At 52.6% G+C, this 17,093-nt stretch overlaps 1 protein-coding gene across 1 annotated transcript in view; it reads left to right on the top strand.

Moving 5' to 3' along the window:
• The window catches only part of GABBR2 (gamma-aminobutyric acid type B receptor subunit 2), a 367,202-nt gene that overhangs the window by 258,439 nt on the left and 91,670 nt on the right, over nucleotides 1–17,093 (top strand). The window contains exon 8 of the mRNA XM_058302623.1: nucleotides 5,017–5,077. Coding sequence (XP_058158606.1) covers nucleotides 5,017–5,077 — 61 coding nt within the window. The remainder of the gene's footprint in view (nucleotides 1–5,016; nucleotides 5,078–17,093) is intronic.

Consider the following 17,093-nt stretch of genomic DNA (forward strand, 5'->3'; position numbering starts at 1 on the left):
CCTGTCAGCCCCTTCTCTTAGTCGCTGCACACCACCTGCTCAGGGTTCAATGGGCACATCAAACTTCCCTGCAGCTTTGCACGATCAAAAGACTTTTCAGGGCAAGAGAAAATATTTTAAATAGTATGCAAAGTAAGACATCTCCCATAGCCCAAGGGGACGTGGAGAAAAAGAGAATAATTTTCACCTCGGCAGAGCCTGGAGGGGGGGCGCGGTTTGCCCACTTCTTTAGTTCTTTCCCTCCTGAGTCCTGCCACCCCTTTGGGAAAAAACGGCACCTTCTAGAAGGTCGCAGGATGTGAATCTCTGCGTCGATGGAAAGCCTGGCCAGGCCATCTCACCCCGTGTTATTCATTTGAGACCAGGGCTGTGCTGGTGGAGGGCTGGCAGCAGAATGGTCCACGGGGGCCACTGGACAGCGACAGCCGTGTGCTGCTGGTCCAGCCCAGCCGACCAGAGACTTCCCTGCCTGTGGGACGCCCAGCGCAGACTTCAGGCCAGCAGAGGCGCCCGCGTGCCCCCACGTGCACACACGTGCCTCCCCAAGAGACACACGCCTGCCCGGAGATGGACACTGCAAGAGCCAGAAAAAGAAAGCCCATTCTTCCCCACGTCACCAGATCTGCCGTGACCCCAGCCCTGGGGGGCAGCCAGGCGGAGCCAGCCGGTTTCCTGCTTCCAGGCGGAGGGTTACCTGCAGACCTCACAGAAGCCGCAAAGCTTAAGGCCACCAGGAGCTTCTCAGAGCATCCGCAAAATCAACGTCCCTGCCCTGCACTGGGAAACTGAAAGAAAGGAGAGGAAAAAAAAAAAAAACCCAACACAGGGCCTGACCCATCTGACCGTCGGATGCATTAGAGTGAATTAGACTCTCGCTTTGGTAGTGAAACATTCGAGACAAACAATAGGATCAGAGAATTCATTTCTCTAAAGGAGGCCGCTGAATCCTACTGGCTGCTGGAATCCTCAGTGTATGTTTTAAGCTCCACCGATTTTTCTGGGGCTTCTGAGCTGACACCGGGTGGAATTTGCTAACTCAGGTTAACTGGAGGACCTAGGGTAAGAGTTATCTTTCCCAGGGCACCAGCTCTATGCTTCACCTTCTAAAAGTTGTCTTCTGTCATCCTCACAAGCAACCCCAGAAGCAGGTACTGTTCTTCCTATTTCCCAAATAGGAGAACTGATGCTTAGAAATACCAGCAACTGCCCAGGGTCACGTGGATGACAGTTGCCATTTACCCTGGTCTGGTGAAGGCCAAAACTTGGTTTTTTTCCATGTTACCATATACATTCTGAAAATTCTCTGAAAAGAAAAATGCAGCCTTATTGCTGCCAGCTCAACCTGAACTGTTCGTTTGGATTGACTTCTTTTTTTCAGTCAATTATGTTATGCTATATATGTTTATTAGTGCCATTTCTAAATGCATTAACACATAAATATACTTCCCTTGTGTAAGTAGTAATAAGTTAAGTATTTTGTGTGTGTGACTGTTCATAGAAGCTTTATCTTTTTTTTATTGACTTTTATGCTTTCTTTGATGTTAGCAACATCTCTTTCAGGAAAAAAAAATCCTTATAAATTATCCCCTTGGACATTTTATCTCCATTGTTTTATTTGGATTCCAAATCTCCTCTGAGATCATTCTTTTAAACGCCTCAGAAGTTAGAGTCCGTGTTCAATCAGCATCCAGTCAAGAAAATAGAAACCACTTCAGGCATTTCAGAGGGGAATCGAATGCGGGGAATTGGTTCCAGCTTTGTGGGAAGGGCTGGAGGGGAAAGGGACTGTTCCTGGAAATGATGTTGGCAGAAAACTGCCAAGCTCCTGGGGCAGGGAGAACAACAAGGGAAACTGTCTTGCCCAGAGCCCCAGACTACTGAGGCCACTGTGCTGCTCGTGCTGCTGGGGAACCGGCCCTGCCGCGCCCCACACCCGGCGAGGAGCCCAGAGGCCCACCCCTGCGGCCCCCTGCAGCGCCTGCTGCTGCCGACAGCCAAGCAGGAAAAACAAGAGCCTTAGCCCTCGCGCATACTTGCTACCGTCCCTTGAAAGCTGCCTGTTAGCAGAGCGTGACTGGAAACCAGCCGCAGGGCCTAGGAAATGCCGTTTCCAGGCTGCCGGGCCCGTGGCCACCCTCCGGGCCGGAGCTTCCGCCTAGTTCTCCAGGGCTGTCCCAAAGCGCCACCAGTTGGGTGGCTTAAAACAACAGAAGTGTTTCCTGTCCCGGTTCCTGCGGCCGGAAGCCTGCGCCCCTCGGGAGCCGGTGGGGAGAGCCCTCTCTTGCCTCCTCCTGGCTCTCGGCGAGCCGGCCGTCCTTGGGGTCCCGGGGATTGTGGCAGCAGCACCCAATCTCTACCCTCTTGTCACATGGCTTTCTCTCCTGCGTCTGCGTCCAAATTTCCTTATAAAGACCCCGGTCATACTGGATTAGGACCTCCCTACTCCATTGTGGCCGCATCGTAACTCATCCCATTGTCAAAGGCCCTTTTTCCACATAAAATCACCTTCACGGGCCCAGGAATTTGGACCTCAGCATGCGTGTTGGGGGGCACGACTCAGCCCCTAACAGCCGCCTTCGGTCCAGGCTTATCAAGATTAGCCGGGTCCACCCAGCAAGTCAGTCACTCAGTCACCTCAGGGAGGCAGCTTGGCTTCTCCGGGCAAACCCTGGGCGCCATGGAAACGCCCTCGGGAGAGAACACGTTCAGGGCGCGTTTTCCTCAGGAGGGCGCTTCCTGGGGCTTCGCAGCCTCTGATGCCATCCCTGTCCTGCCCGTTGCCCTCCTGACTGCTTTATGGAATCGGTCTTGTCGGTGCCCAGTCACCACAGGCGGGTGGGCCGGCTTCCTCCGACTGGGCGAGGCACCGCACGGGGCTTGTGTGGTCTGGGGAACTCAGTCGCTTGGGGGCCGATGTGCCTGAGAGGGTGAGGCTCCCTCGGAGAAGGGCCCACAGTTTGCTCCTGTGCCAGCCGAAACCGCGGCATAGTTGAAAACCTCTTCCCAGGGGTTGGAAAGCTTCTTGCTGCTTGCAATCTTTTTTTTTAAATTTCAGCTCCCTGCTATTGAAAACGTTTAAATAAAAATCACTACTGCCATGGACTGCGTGCCTGTTATACATCAGGAGCTATTATATACTAGGCCCATAACTCCGGAATGTTCTGGAACTTGCCTGAGGGGGGCGTTTGAACCCAGCTCTGTCATACTCTGCCCGGGAGATTAAGGAGACGGGAGGACCTGTTGTTAATAAAAATAGCTGTTAGTAAAATAAAAGATGGCGGCTCTCACTTCAAAGATGGCCTCATTTTCTTTAAAAAGTAAAGGGAGTTTCCTTTTTACCATCACCTCATACTCCACTTGTCATCATCCAAGCTTTGAAAACTGTTCCGTACACGCTTTAATTTAATAAAGATTCTGCAGAACATACCCACATTTTGCATCTAGAAAGTCTTTGGAGTCTTCAAAGCCTGACAGGAGATGGGTAAATTAGTTAGATCTCCACCTTCTCAGATGAAAAACCTATCCTCCCTGTGGGCAATGTTTGCCTCTTTCCCGCCTACCCAGAGTGGAACATTTGCATAAAAGTGATCCTTCTGGAAGGCGTTGTGCGCTTTTCAGCCGTCCCTAGAAATCCAGAAGTAAAGTCACAGCTCCCGTCTCTGCGTACCTGGAAGTGCTTCCCGGCTGGCTCCCGGGGTTCGCCCTGTCACCTGGAGATGGAGTTGGGTGGGCGTGAGCTGGGTGCTGAGAATACGCTGCTCCTCGCAGCTGCCTGCGGGATCTCAGACAGGGGCCTCAGGAGGTGGTCCTGGTTTGAGAGCAGGTGGAGCGAGTCCGTGTGTTCTGAAAGCTTCAGGGCCTCCAACTTGGGGTCCTCCCGAAGGAAAGATGCTCTCTGGGGCTTCCTCCAGAGAGTCCAGTGGGCTGTGGAGTGTTGTTGTCGGGGGGGGGGGGGGCGCAGGAACACAGCTGGGAGAGGAGAGCAGAGCACTCGAAGATGGGGTCTTCTCCTCCTTTCACTCAGTTGGGAATAGAGAAAGGAAGTCACTTCTGGATCGAAACCGACGTGGTAGAGTGAAGTGGCACTCTACTTAATGTCATTCAAGTCAGCGTTAAAATCAAGCACAGATCAGGGTCCCAGCGGCCTCACTTGCCGGCTGAACGGCCTCACGGTGCTCGTAAGCTCCGTCAGTCTCCGTTTCCCGGTCCGTAGATGGGGGTCACACCATTTAGACTTGTCTCGAAGAGACTTCGTGATAAAGTGTGTGTCAGTCTCCTTGCATGGCTGCAAAATGAGAGGCGGGCCCTCAGTTGGCGAGAAGAGAGCACACCCCCTCTTTAAATTCCTGATTGATTTAGCCGAGCATATGGAGGCCGGGTGTCGGCCAGCCAGGCACATGTGACAGATGATGCTGTCTGCAGCCCTCAGGGCCCCTAACGAGGGGCGCTCAGCTGCCTCTGACTCTAGTCGGGTCTCGCCGACTCAAGAAGCTTCATTTTGTGCTGCACCGTAGCCCAGCTCTAATCGGGGCTGACATCACCATTTGGGAAGAACTGACAAAAACATTCTCCGTCCCTGATAGGAAAATACCAAGGGACCTCCAGCGTCCTTGCAGTCCTCAGGCCAAAGGCAGCTTCCGCAGAGCCGCAGGCCTTTAAGGGTGGAGGGCGTGGAGCAGGGCGGGTCCCTCCAGCCGCTGGAAAACCTCTCCGCCTGATTACACAGGACATGTGGGTGTTTGCTAAGTAGTCACAGTGGTCATGAGGATGCTTATCTGGGCTTTAATTCACATGTTTGGGTTCCATGATGGATTTTGGGCTCCACCAATTAACCAGATAAAGCCCCAACCAATTTAAAACAATTAGTTTGATTTTGGGTCTGTGGCCCGGAGAGAGTTGATTTTTCCTCCAGTATTAATAACAGCCTCATTGTGCCATGAGTTTATGTCCACTGTGATTGATCAGTAGCTGAGCTAATAAGGCATTTCTCTTTGTTTTTGCTTGTTTTGTTTTTAGGGTCAAGTTGTATTCCGGAACGGGGAGAGAATGGGGACCATTAAATTTACTCAATTCCAAGGTAGGCTTTTGTGATTCTTATTCTTTCTGCTTGGTGGAGTCTGAGTTCTGAGCTGCTGTCTTGAGGCAAAAAAATACATTAAAAGAAATGAAAGTGTGATGCTTCTGATAAGAGAGCGGTGTCAGTAGAAGCACTGCTTTGGGAATACGCTGGTTTTAAGTTATTGAGAATGTCTATTGCTTATATATAGTACACTATATAGGGAGATATTTCAGTTCTATAGAATACAGCTTATTTCTCAGCTGCATGACTTCTCAGGCCTGCCCTGTCTTCCGCCCGTGACCCTGAGAAGCCCATCCAAGTATGGGAGGAGGGGGTGAGGAGCGGGGGTGAGGAGCAAGCCAGTTCTGAGATTGAGAAGCCTTGCATTGTTTTGTTTTTTATCTTTTATTACAGAAATTTTCAAACATGCTCTAAAGTTGAGAGAATAGCGTAGGAACCCTCTTATACTACCTTCAGCCATTAACAATAATTATCCATCTTGTTTTATCTTCACTCCTTCCCTTTCTTTGCTGTGTTATTTATAAGCAGATCCCAGATCATCTCACTGCAATCCAAAAATCCTGCAGTATGCATTTCTACTGAATAAGGACTTTTTAAACATAACCACAAGACTATTATCTCTCCTAAAAAAATTAATGATTCCTTAATATCCTGTAATTCCCAGGCTATATTGATTCTCCTCATTGTCTCAAAAATGTTCCTTGCAGATGGTTTGTTCAAGCAGAATCCACATGAGCCCCCCCCATTGAATGTATTGATATCTTTTTAGTCTTTCTTAATCTAAATACCCCTTGCATGTACTTTTTTTAATTTTTAATTTTTATTGAAGTATATCATACATACATGAACATACATAAACAATAAGTGTATAGTAAAGATTGTGAACTTACAAAATAAACATACGTAACATCACACCGAGGTCTCATACATCACTCCTCCACCAATTCTTTGGATTATTGTAAAACATTTGTTACAAACTAAGCAAGAGCATTGTGAAAATATTACTACCAACTATAGTCCTTATCTTACATTTGGTGTATTTTTCCCCCAATCCACACTATTATTTTTTTAAATATATTTTTGTTACAGCTATTGTGAACTTGCAAAACAATCATACAGATGTGTAGATTTCCCGTACAACTCTGCACCCTGGTGGAACATTTGTTACAGATTATGAGATAATATCATCAGACTAGTATACCAATCATGGCCCATAGCATACATTTGGCACACTTTTTCCATACACCTCCATTATCAACACAGTACAGCTTTGGCATTGATGCAAGAATATTATAGTATTGCTGTTAACCACAGTCTATAGGTCACACCAATTGTAGTTTTCCCATGTTTCTCCATATTCCCATCACCCAGCAATAGTGATGTACATCTGCTCTAGCTCACAGAAGGACTCTCTTGCATTTGTACCCTTAACCATAATTCTCAACTGCCTCTGGGTTCATCGTGTTATTCAGTCCCTAGATTAATCTTTAGCTTTCTTTCTATTGACATTTACTTCCCCAGACTACATTTTTCATTCACAATCCCATTTATAAACGAGTTACTACTCACTATAATGTGTTACTGTCAACTCTATCCATATCCACACTTTTACAGTCAAGTTAATTAAAACTTCTACATACATTAAGCATCCATAGATCTTCTCAACCCTCCTCTTATCTCCTAATAACCTATACTCTAGGTTTTAATTCCATGTATTTATTATTTGTATTTAGTTCATATTAATGAGACCTTGCAATATTTGTCCTTTTATGTCCGGCTTACTTCACTTGTATAATGTCTTCAGGACTCATCCACGTTATCACATATGTCCCAATTTCATTTCTTCTTACTGCGGCATTGTATTCCATCGTATGTATATACCACAGTTTGTTTATCCATTCATTGGTGGATGGACACTTGGGTTGTTCCCATCTTTTGGCAATTATACACACTTTTTACATGCCTTGTATTTTTGGAAGAAACCAGGTCATTTGTTGGACTTTTCTGCTGCCAATGTTGGAAGGGGCCTCAAGGAGTGTGTGAGGAGGAAACCAAGGCCTGAGAGGACCAATGGTTTGTCGCAGCTCCCCAGGGCATCCGTGAGGACCAGGGCTGGGAGTCCTCCAGGCAGACACCTTGCTTCCAATCAGGATGGTCATTAGTGGGCATTTTACCCCAAAACATGAGACAGACCATTTGTCAGGGGTTTTCAGCTTCTGGATGTTTCTAGAAAAATCCAGGAACGAGGGCAGTGCCTGCTGTAACCACTCACTTTGAGCAGATTCCAGAGTCGTCCAGGCGAAAGCAAGAAATTGCAGTGAGTTATTCAGATTCATTCAGACAGATCCCAGCAGGGCAGAGATCAATCAGCAGAGGCGCTTGCCTTCACACCATCACTCCGTAATGCAATCTTGTGGATCTGCCCATCCGTCTCTCCATGGCAGGAAATTGAAACGCGTGTCAGCTCTCCGGCGTGCACAAAAGATGTAATTTTAGGCAAACATAATTATTTTCCCATTTGTTAAGTCTTACTTCTTCATTGGTTGAATAGAGTAAGCATCTTGGCAAAGATACTTAATTTTTTTTTTTTTTTTGAGTGATGGCAACAAAATTCTCTTGTCACATTTTCAGTTCTCAAATTATATCCTAGGAGGATATTTTGTAAAATATTGATTGGCCGATCACAGCTACAAGTGCCTGCCAATTTTATTGCCTTTTCTTTTTTTTCGTTGGTTAGGATTAGACACCAGCACCAGCAGCTGTGGTTTTAGGCATATCTGGACATAGAAGGAAGGCAGCAGAGGAAACTGTAGTTCAGAGCCTCCTGTGCAGTCCCTGGCCACCTGAGCTCCAGTCCGGATTCACCGTAGAACATAGGGCAAGTGACTTTGCCTCTCTGAGCCCCAATGTCCTTGTCTACAAAATAGGAATATAATCCTCCCTGACCTCTAGGGATGTGGGAAGAACTACACGAGATGACACACATCAATACATGCAGGTATTTTTTTTGCTCAGCAAGTCGTAGCAGTTATGTTAGGCCCTTTGTCAAAAATGCTGGCGCTTTCCTGGGGCCACTCCAGATTTCCCAGGTGACTTTTTGTCTGCTCCCTGCTTCCCAAGCTCAGCAGTGTGTAGGGTGTCAGCCTGGGCAGGGCCTTAGAGACGATCTCATCTCATCACTTCATGGAATGAAGGGGGAAACTGAGGCCTAAGGGAGGAAGATGTGCCCCACTTTTATAGAATGCCAGAGCTGAGCCTTCAGGCACTTTAGCCACGGGCCCTGTTGACCAGTCAGAGGGACGTTGTGCCATGTTAGGATGACACAAGAGTGCAGGGGACATGCGCACATCAGCACGACAAATTGTTTTCCAAATTAAGAGAGATTCAAAGGGGCTCTGTCTACCAAGGTGAAGGGGCGTTGAATTATTGAGCAGACTGTACAAGCTGAAAGGGCCCTTAGTTATCTCATTTCAAAGAGGAGAAACTGAGGCCCAGACAGGGGAAGGGACTTGCCTGAAGTAGGCCCAGACTCTCTATGAGAACATATGTTCATCTCTTCCATTCTCTGGGCCCATGTTTTGGGTCTGACGCTATCTTTTGGGGCCTTCCAGGGATTTATCTACAGGGTGGGCCTAGCCCTCCCCCATCCCTTGGTTACCAATTCCAAAAGTACTTCAAGCCGTTGCCCCCAGACCACGGTCCTCATGCCTTTGAATCTATGCCATTGACCTAATGCCACTGGCCTCCCGCAAGTGCCCTCATGCCATGGGCCCTATGCCATGGACCCCATGCCACTGACCTCATACCATGGACCCCATGCCACTGACCTCATGCCCTTGGCCCCATGCCATTGGCCCCAAGCCATTGACTTCATATCATTGACCCCGTGCCATTGAACATTCGACCCCATGCCATTGAACCTCATGCCATTGACCTCATGCCCTTAGCCCAACCATCGACTTGACCCCATGCTATTGAACCTCGTGCCAGTCCCCCGTGCTACTGGCCGTATGCTACTGACTTCATGCCATTGGCTTCATGTCCTTGCAAACGTCCTCTGAATGGGGCACCATGTTGTGTTCCGCCTCTCCCTTCACGCCCTCCTCTTATTTAGAAGGACAGTGGAACAGCAGGACTGAGGCAGAACTGGCTCGCCCCCAGCTGCCGCATAGCCAGCCCCAGCAGTGGCAGCTGTGTTCCTAGATCCAGCCCTGGGCTTACACCCTGACTGTCCCACAGGCTCGTCCGGAGGGCGCGTGGAAGTGGGCCTGTCCCTCCTTCTCTCTGAAGGCCCTATGCAGTTCTTCTTCAGCTTCTCACTTGCCTGACATTCCTAGTGCCTTCCGAATCCTTTTATGTGCGGTAGAAAGAGTGTTTTATAGGAGGCTCTACTAGTTCCTTTGCAAAACTAAAATGCATAGCTAGAAATGGGAGGCAGCCTTGGGGAGAACACTCAAAGGAAAGCCAGGAAAACAGAGTCCTTCTACACATTTTGACTCCAGGGACGTGGGGTTGGTGTCCCCAGGGCCTGGCACATGACAGGTCCTCAGTGACAGTTTATTGAATTAATTTGGAGGCAAAAACGCTAGATTTGAGTCCTCACTGACACCCACCAGCCGTAGGACGCTGGGGAGTCACTTCCTCTCCCCAAGCCTCAGTTTCCTCCACTGGAAAATGGGAGGTACTAGTGCCAGCCATCTGGCTCCTGGGGCTGCCATGGAGGCCAGGTGTGACGGTCCTGCAAACCTCCTAGATGCTGGGAAGCTACAGCTGCATGCCCAGCATGCCCCTCGGCCATGGCTGGCTCTCGTGGAGGTTTACTGAATTGGTTTGCAAAAGTGTGGCCCGGACTGAGTCCTGAGCTTGAAATGTGTGGCTCGTGAAAATTTAAGAACAACATCACGTCCTCGTGGTCATCCGTGGCTCCATTCAAGGCAGCGTGTCTGGCCAATGGCAGTTAGCCTTGACAGCAGAAGCTGATTCATGGCCGTGGCCACTGTCACTCCAGGCTGGAGAAGCCACCTATTTTACAAACTTAGGAGTGCCGGATGAGCAGGAGTGCTCCAAAAGAACCAGACAGGGCTACCCCCAGTCCCTCCTGGGGCCAAGGCCCTTTGAGTCCAGGGAGGGTTTCAGATCCCCAGGAACCATCTCCCCTGGCTCCCCCTGCCTTGACTGCTTCCAAGGCTTTCCAAGGCCCACCCCCTCCCATCAGGACCATCCAGGGGGTAGGCGTGGCAGAGACCACCTGTGGCCCACCCCCAAGCATCTGCCATGGCCAAACAAGCCGAGCAGCATCTTCCTACTAATACAAGTACCTGCAGCGCTCCACCTGAGCAAGGAGCGGGCCAGGTGCCTGGAAAGTTCACGCCTCTGCAAATTTATCAGCAGCCAGTGGTAGTGAGAGGTGGGAGCTCAAGGCCCCAGCTCCTTTTCCCTGGGGGTCAACTCCAGGTTGTGTTCTGTTCTGGCTCCCGGAGGTGCCCAGGGCACTCGAGCCTCAGCTGCCCGTGCCAAAACCTGCTCTCCTCCCTTCTTGGTCTCACGTCCCCACACCACATCAGGGTTTCCTAGATCACCTCCCAAATAAACCACGTGCCTTCTGACCCTTGTCTCGGCCATTCTGAGTGCGCCAACCCGTGCTGGTAGGTAAGGGAAGCGTGAGGATACCACTGGACACACACCTTGGATGTCGCACAGCCAACACCCCAACCCCTTCCAACTCCAAGTTCAGTACTCCTCCCCCATGCCACCGCTGACTCCACCAAACCACGCAGAAATGAGACTGAATACTAGAGTCATGGCGCTTTTGTCCCCTTAAGAGGAAAAAAGGATCCATGTTACTGCCGAAGTCTAAACATGGCTCAGCATTTGCAGCAGGGAAGGAAATTGAGTGAGGTCACGATGAGAGCCTTTTTTTTAAACACTGTTCATGGTGAAAGCTCAGCATCTGCTGCGCTCACCGTTCTGCCTTCATTAGGCTGTTTGTAAGAATCTCCATGAAGGCTAATGTGCCAGAATCTCGCCCTGCTCTGTGCAGCATAAAGGATGCAGACTTTGGAGTTTTGTGTTCCAGCACCTGATTTGAAGGGAGTGGGGGCGGGGTCTTCCATCACTCTGTGAACGTAATTGTCATTCAGAATGTACCAGGGAAATGCAGGCTTGTGCTTCCCTTTTGCAGCCACTAATGGCCGGTAGGTCTTCGGGGTAACAGAAGAGCGTCCATTCAGCGAGCGGTGCCGCAGCATCTGCCGGTGCTTTACCAAGTCCTCAGGGGGAAGCTAAGTTGAATAAGATACAGTCTCTTCCCCCCAGGGGTGTCATAATCGCACTGGCTGAATGCCCGTGTCTGTAAAAGCAGAAAGATAATTTCCCAGAACCTACTAGAAAATTCTTGGAGTTCATGTGACCCACGTTGAAGGCTCTTAGAGCTGATTTTTTTTTTTTAAGATTTATTTTTTATTTATTTCTCTCCCCTTCCCTGCTCCCCCAGTTGTCTGCTCTCTGTGTCCATTCACTGTTTGTTCTTCTGTGTCCGCTTATATTCTTGTCAGCAGCACCCAGAATCTGTGTCTCTTTTTGTTGCATCATCTCGCTGCGTCGGCTCTCCGTGTGTGTGGTACCATTCCTGGGCAGGCTGCGCTTTTTTCGCGCTGGGTGGCTCTCCTTATGGGGCGCACTCCTTGCACATGGGACTTACCTACATGGGGACACCCCTGCGTGGCACGGCACTCCTTGCATGCATCAGCACTGCGCGTGGGCCAGCTCATCATAGGTCAGGAGGCCCTGGATTTGAACCTTGGACCTCCCATGTGGTAGGCGGACGCCCTATCTGTTGGGCCAAGTCTGCTTCCCAAGGACTGATTTTTAATATCCTTTTCCTTCTGTCAAGGCATGTTTGATAGTTTTCTTCGCCAAACTAGGGCCAGTTAGTTGGACCAGATCTCAACTTGCTATCGAAATGTAGGTCCCCAGACTGCAGGTGCCGCTGGCAGTCCTGTGGACCAGCAGGAACAGAAGGGCACGCCCGAGTGCAGACTCTTCCAGGCTGGGAGCCTGGCCTCAGCCCTGGCACCTTCCAGCCCTCACCCTCCCTCACTTACCTTCCGGGGAGCCTGAGGAGGGCACCCAATAGAAAGTTCCCCAGCAGACATTGTGTTTCACTGAGTGATAGACTCTCAGTGTTGAAGGGAGCCCTGCCTCTCTGTGCCAGCACCACCTCTGCTTGAATGCCTCCGATGATGGGGAGCTCATCTCCTCTCACGTGGAAAGCAGATGGGTGTCTTGGTTTCCTAGGGCTGCTAAATCCAAGTGCCACAGATTGATTGGTTAAAACAACAGGAATTTATTCCCTCACAGTTCTGGGGGCCAGAAATCTGAACACAAGGCTCCGGCAGGGCCGTGCTGCCTCTGAAGCCTGTGGGGGAGAATCCTGCTCCCCTGCAGCTGCTGGGGTCTGCCGACCAGCCTTGGCATTCCTGGGCTCGCGGCTGCCACATATCGCCTCCTCTGTTGTGGCCTTCTTCTCTGGCCCCCCTCTGTGAGGATGTCAGTCGTCCACCCCCTGGGCTGGCCTCCTCTCAACTTAAACACATCCTCAAGGACCCTATTTCCAAAGGAGGCCACATTCAAGGGACTAGCGTGAGACGTGGGCGTGGCTTTTGGAAGACGCACCTCAGCCCCTGACAGTGGGCCCTGAAGCGGGCATGCTCGTCACTGCTGAGCCTCCGTGTCCGCCTCTATTTAAAAGTGAACGCCCCGGTCTCGGGAGTGCTGGTGGGAATGCGGTGGGATGAGGCCGTGAACGATCCTGGCTCCATGGCAGCCACGGAGGAGGCCACGGGGGCCGGTGGAGGAGGCCCCGGGGGCCGGTGGAGGAGGCCCCGGGGGCCGGTGGAGGAGGCCATGGTGGCCGGTGGAAGAGGCCACGGGGGCCAGTGGAGGAGGCTGTGGGGCCGGTGGAGGAGGCTGTGGGGCCGGTGGAGGAGGCCACGGGGGCCAGTGGAGGAGGCTGTGGGGCCGGTGGAGGAGGCCACGGGGGCCGGTGGAGGAGGCCGTGGGGGCCGATGGAGGAGGCCGTGGGGGCCGGTGGAGGAGGCCGTGGGGGCCGGTGGAGGAGGCCGTGGGGCCGGTGGAGGAGGCCCCGGGGGCCGGTGGAGGAGGCCGTGGGGGCCAGTGGAGGAGGCCCCGGGGGCTGGAGGAGGCCACGGGGGCCGGTGGAGGAGACCACAGGGGCTGGTGGAGGAGGCTGTGGGGGCTGGTGGAGGAGGCCCCGGGGGCCGGTGGAGGAGGCTGTGGGGGCTGGTGGAGGAGGCCGTGGGGCCGTTGGAGGAGGCCCCAGGGGCCGGTGGAGGAGGCTGTGGGGGCTCGTGGGGAGGGCCACGGCGGCTGGTGGAGGAGGCCGTGCGGCTGTTGGCATCCTTCTCTCGGGGGCACTCAGGACTGTGACCCCAGAGTTACCCCTCCAGACTTTCCTGAGAAAAGGGCCGTCTTACGTCATTAGGAGGCATTTCAAGGGGTGGGGAAGAGCTTTCTGAGAACAACCCCCAACATCCCACCAGGCCCCACCTTGCCCTCTGCCCACCTGAGGAACACGTGGCAGCCAGAGCCCTGGCCTGCTTGGCTGACCTTTTGTCTTGCTTTGGACCCCAGGAGCAGGGGCCGGAGGTCGTCACCTCCTCCTTTCATGAGGCATTGCCCTGGTCGGTGCGTGTGTTCCTTTGTGCCCTGTTCCTCCGTTTATTCCCGTTTCCCTCTCCTAGCTCCCTCCAGGGAAGGCAACCCCCTCACTGTCTAACGCGTGCCCCATGTTCGTCCACATCCTCACAAAATACACACTGCTGCTTTGTGTGTATATGTCTTTCTGTCTTTAAAAAAATGTATTCTCATAATATGCATACAGTCTAAAATTTTCCATTTTAACCCGTTTCGAGTGTACAATTCGGGAGTTAATCATATTCACGATTTTGCGCTGCCATCGCCACAGTCCATTACCAGAACTTTCCCATCTCCCCAAATAGAAGGCCTCCGTCGTTTGCCCTAACTCCCCGTGCCCTCTCTCCTCCACCCCAGCGTTCTGTCTAGGAGGATGCTTCTTCAGCCGTTTCGTATCAGTGGGTCATACGCTAGCTCTCCCTTTGTGTCTGGCTTGTTTCACTCAACGTCATGTCTTCAAGGGTCACCATGTCGTCCTTTTTAAGGCTGCGTAATATTCCCTTTTGTGTCTAGACCACGTCTTGTTGATCTGCTCGTCTGCTGGTGGCACTTGGGGTGCTTCCACCTTTTGGCCTATTGAGAGTAATGCCGCTACAAACACCGGAGTGCCGGCCTCTGCTCAAGTCGCTGTTTTCAAGTCTTTGGGGTAAAGACCTAGAAGGGGATTTTCAGATCCTATGGCAGTCTATGTGTAACTTTTGGAGGAACTGCCAAACTGTCTTCCACAGTGGCTGCCCCGTCTTACATCCCTTCTCCCCAACAATATACAAGGGCTCCTCTTCTCTGCATCCTCACCAGCGCTTGCCATTTTCCTTTTGTTTTTTTTTTAACAAAATTCCCATTCCAGTGTTAGGGAAGACACAGTCCCTGCCTCAGAGAGCTCCCTGCCCAGTGGGGAGCAGATACAGGACCCCAGCAGGGGCAACACGTGATAAGAAATGGCACAGAAGTGTGAGCATTCAGAAGAAGGGTGTTGACTCCACCTGGCAAGTCTAGGAAGGCTGCCTGGAAGAGGTGGACTCTGAGATGAATTCTGAAGGGCCAGTGAGAGTTAGCCAAGAAGAGGAGAAAACAAGATGCTCAGGGGGCAAATGACCCATGCTGTGTGTCCTGCATTTCCTTGGAAACTTAGCTCGGCCCCGAAGCCCCTTTGCCTAAGCCGTGGACAGATCTACGCCAGGCATGCCCTCGGGGCCGCTGGCCAGTGGCCCAGGCTTGGACTTCCCACGAAAGGAAGTGAGCTGATTTACAACGTGGCCACGGCCTGCTTGCGAAGATGGAGCGGAGAGTGTAGACCACCAGGCCCAGGAAGGACAGAGGCCCTCTCTGCTCACACCTGCTCCCCTACCCGTGACGGGGAGGGTGGCCTGGGGGGCCTGTCCTCAGGCAGTGCCCGGATGGCAGGGGGGCGGGAGTAAAAATCGCTTCCTGAGGAAGGGGCTGCCCCGCTGGAGCTGGGCATAGGTGGCCCAGCATTGCCATCCCCCATCTCTGAAGACCAGTCTTTCTGGTGGCAGGCCTGGGACCCTGCATTTTACAGGCTTCCAGGTAATGAGAACGCGCGTCAGTGCGGGAGAGCCTCCGCTCTTGGGGGGGCCAGCCAGAGCCAGGCGGGAGGTGAGGAGGCGGGCCGCTGCCCCCGCGAGCCTCAGTTTCCTTATCTGTGAAATGGGAATGATAGCCCACACACCCCTCCCAGGGAGGTGCTGAGGGTCGAGGGGCAGGCAGGCGTGGAAGTGCCCGGCCAGCTGAGTCTGTGCCTGCATTGGTCTTGATGTAGGGGCCTGGGGAGCGAATAGGAGCCAGTGTAGGGAGGTCAAAATAGCTCTGGAGGCAGAAAAACCCATATTCCCGCCCTGCTCTACCTCAGGCAAGTTGCTCAACCTCTCTGAGCTGTCAGTTCCTGCTCTTTCCCAGGCTGGGAACTGCTTTGTAAATAGGACAGTTTGCCAGTATTCTTAGTTAAGGTGTGGCCAGCTGCATCACCCCGGCCTTTAGCTGCGTTACTAGAGCTAGAAGGGGCAGAAGCCAGAAAAGATGGAGAGAGATGGCCACGCGGCAGAGGCGTCGCTGCTAGCCAGGTGGCGGAGGCGTCGCTGCTAGCCAGGTGGCGGAGGCGTTGCTGCTAGCCAGGCAACCCCGAGGATGGCAAGCCAGCGCCAGAGGCTGCAGACTGGGGAGGAAGGAAGCATGGGCACGCCGAGGCCTTCAGCTTGGGCTTCCAGCTTCCGAACGTGAGCCAAGAAATCCCTGTTTGCAGGGGTTGAGTTCGTGTGTGAACTTGGCCGGGCTATGGTGTCCACTTGTTTGGTCAAGCAGGCACCAGCCCACTGTTACCGTGATGGCAGTTTCTGGATTGAAACGCCAGGGAGCTGCCTGCGGGTGTGGGTGATGGCGTCAGCAGTCGATGGAGGCGATGGCCTGCGGCAGCCACCTGAGGGCCTTCCAGGGTGAGCTGAGGCTTTCAGCGTCAGAAAGAGTGTCCACCTCTGCTCCAGCCGCTTCTTCAGGCCCGGGTTCTGAGAGCATTGAAGCCTCAAGCTCATCAGCCAGCTTCTTGTGGGAAATTCATGGCAGTCCCAGCTTGTGACCTGCCCTACGGAACTTGGACTTGTGCGTCCCCTCATCGTGCGACCCGGCTCCTCTAATAAATCTCGTGATATTTGCACACACACGTCCCGTGGGTTCTGCTTCTCCGGAGAACCTGACACCCCGTGTGGTGTTGGTCATGGAAGGGCTGGAGGACAGCTGCACCTCATGGTCACCAGTATGCAGAACGGGGCCCTGCCTGGCGCCTTAGAGTCACCCATTATTTTTGAGGACAGCCGTCATTGCTGTGACAAGAGGAGACGTTGTCAGTTTCCTCTCTCCCACCGTCCCCACGGTCCTTGGGGCCCTAAACCAGGTGCCGTGTTAGGGACGGCAGCTGTCTGCTGGGCAGAGGGTCATTTGTGGGACAGAAGCCCACATGGCTTTGGGGACCCAGCCCCAGCCTGGCCTGTGCCACAGGGGTGCAGCCTTCCCTGCGAGGGGCTTTCTGGAAGGAGCACAGTCCCAGGGTGCCGCCCACCCACTGCACAGGCCGGCGGCCCAGGCCCCGGGCCGGGGGTCTCCTGGGCCCGTATTCCCCAGTGTGGGGTCCTGCATGGCTCGGAGACAGGAAAGCCACCCTTCCTGCAGCTCCAGCTGGTGCCCACCGTGGGCCAGGCGTGGGAGGCGCCCGGTCGTGTTGCCTCGTTCGGTCCCGGGAAGCGGGCACCTCAGCCCTCGTTTTGCAGATATGGGTGCTGAGGAAGGG

The sequence above is a fragment of the Dasypus novemcinctus genome, chromosome 8, assembly GCF_030445035.2.
Source record: "Dasypus novemcinctus isolate mDasNov1 chromosome 8, mDasNov1.1.hap2, whole genome shotgun sequence".
Classification (NCBI taxonomy): domain Eukaryota; kingdom Metazoa; phylum Chordata; class Mammalia; order Cingulata; family Dasypodidae; genus Dasypus; species Dasypus novemcinctus.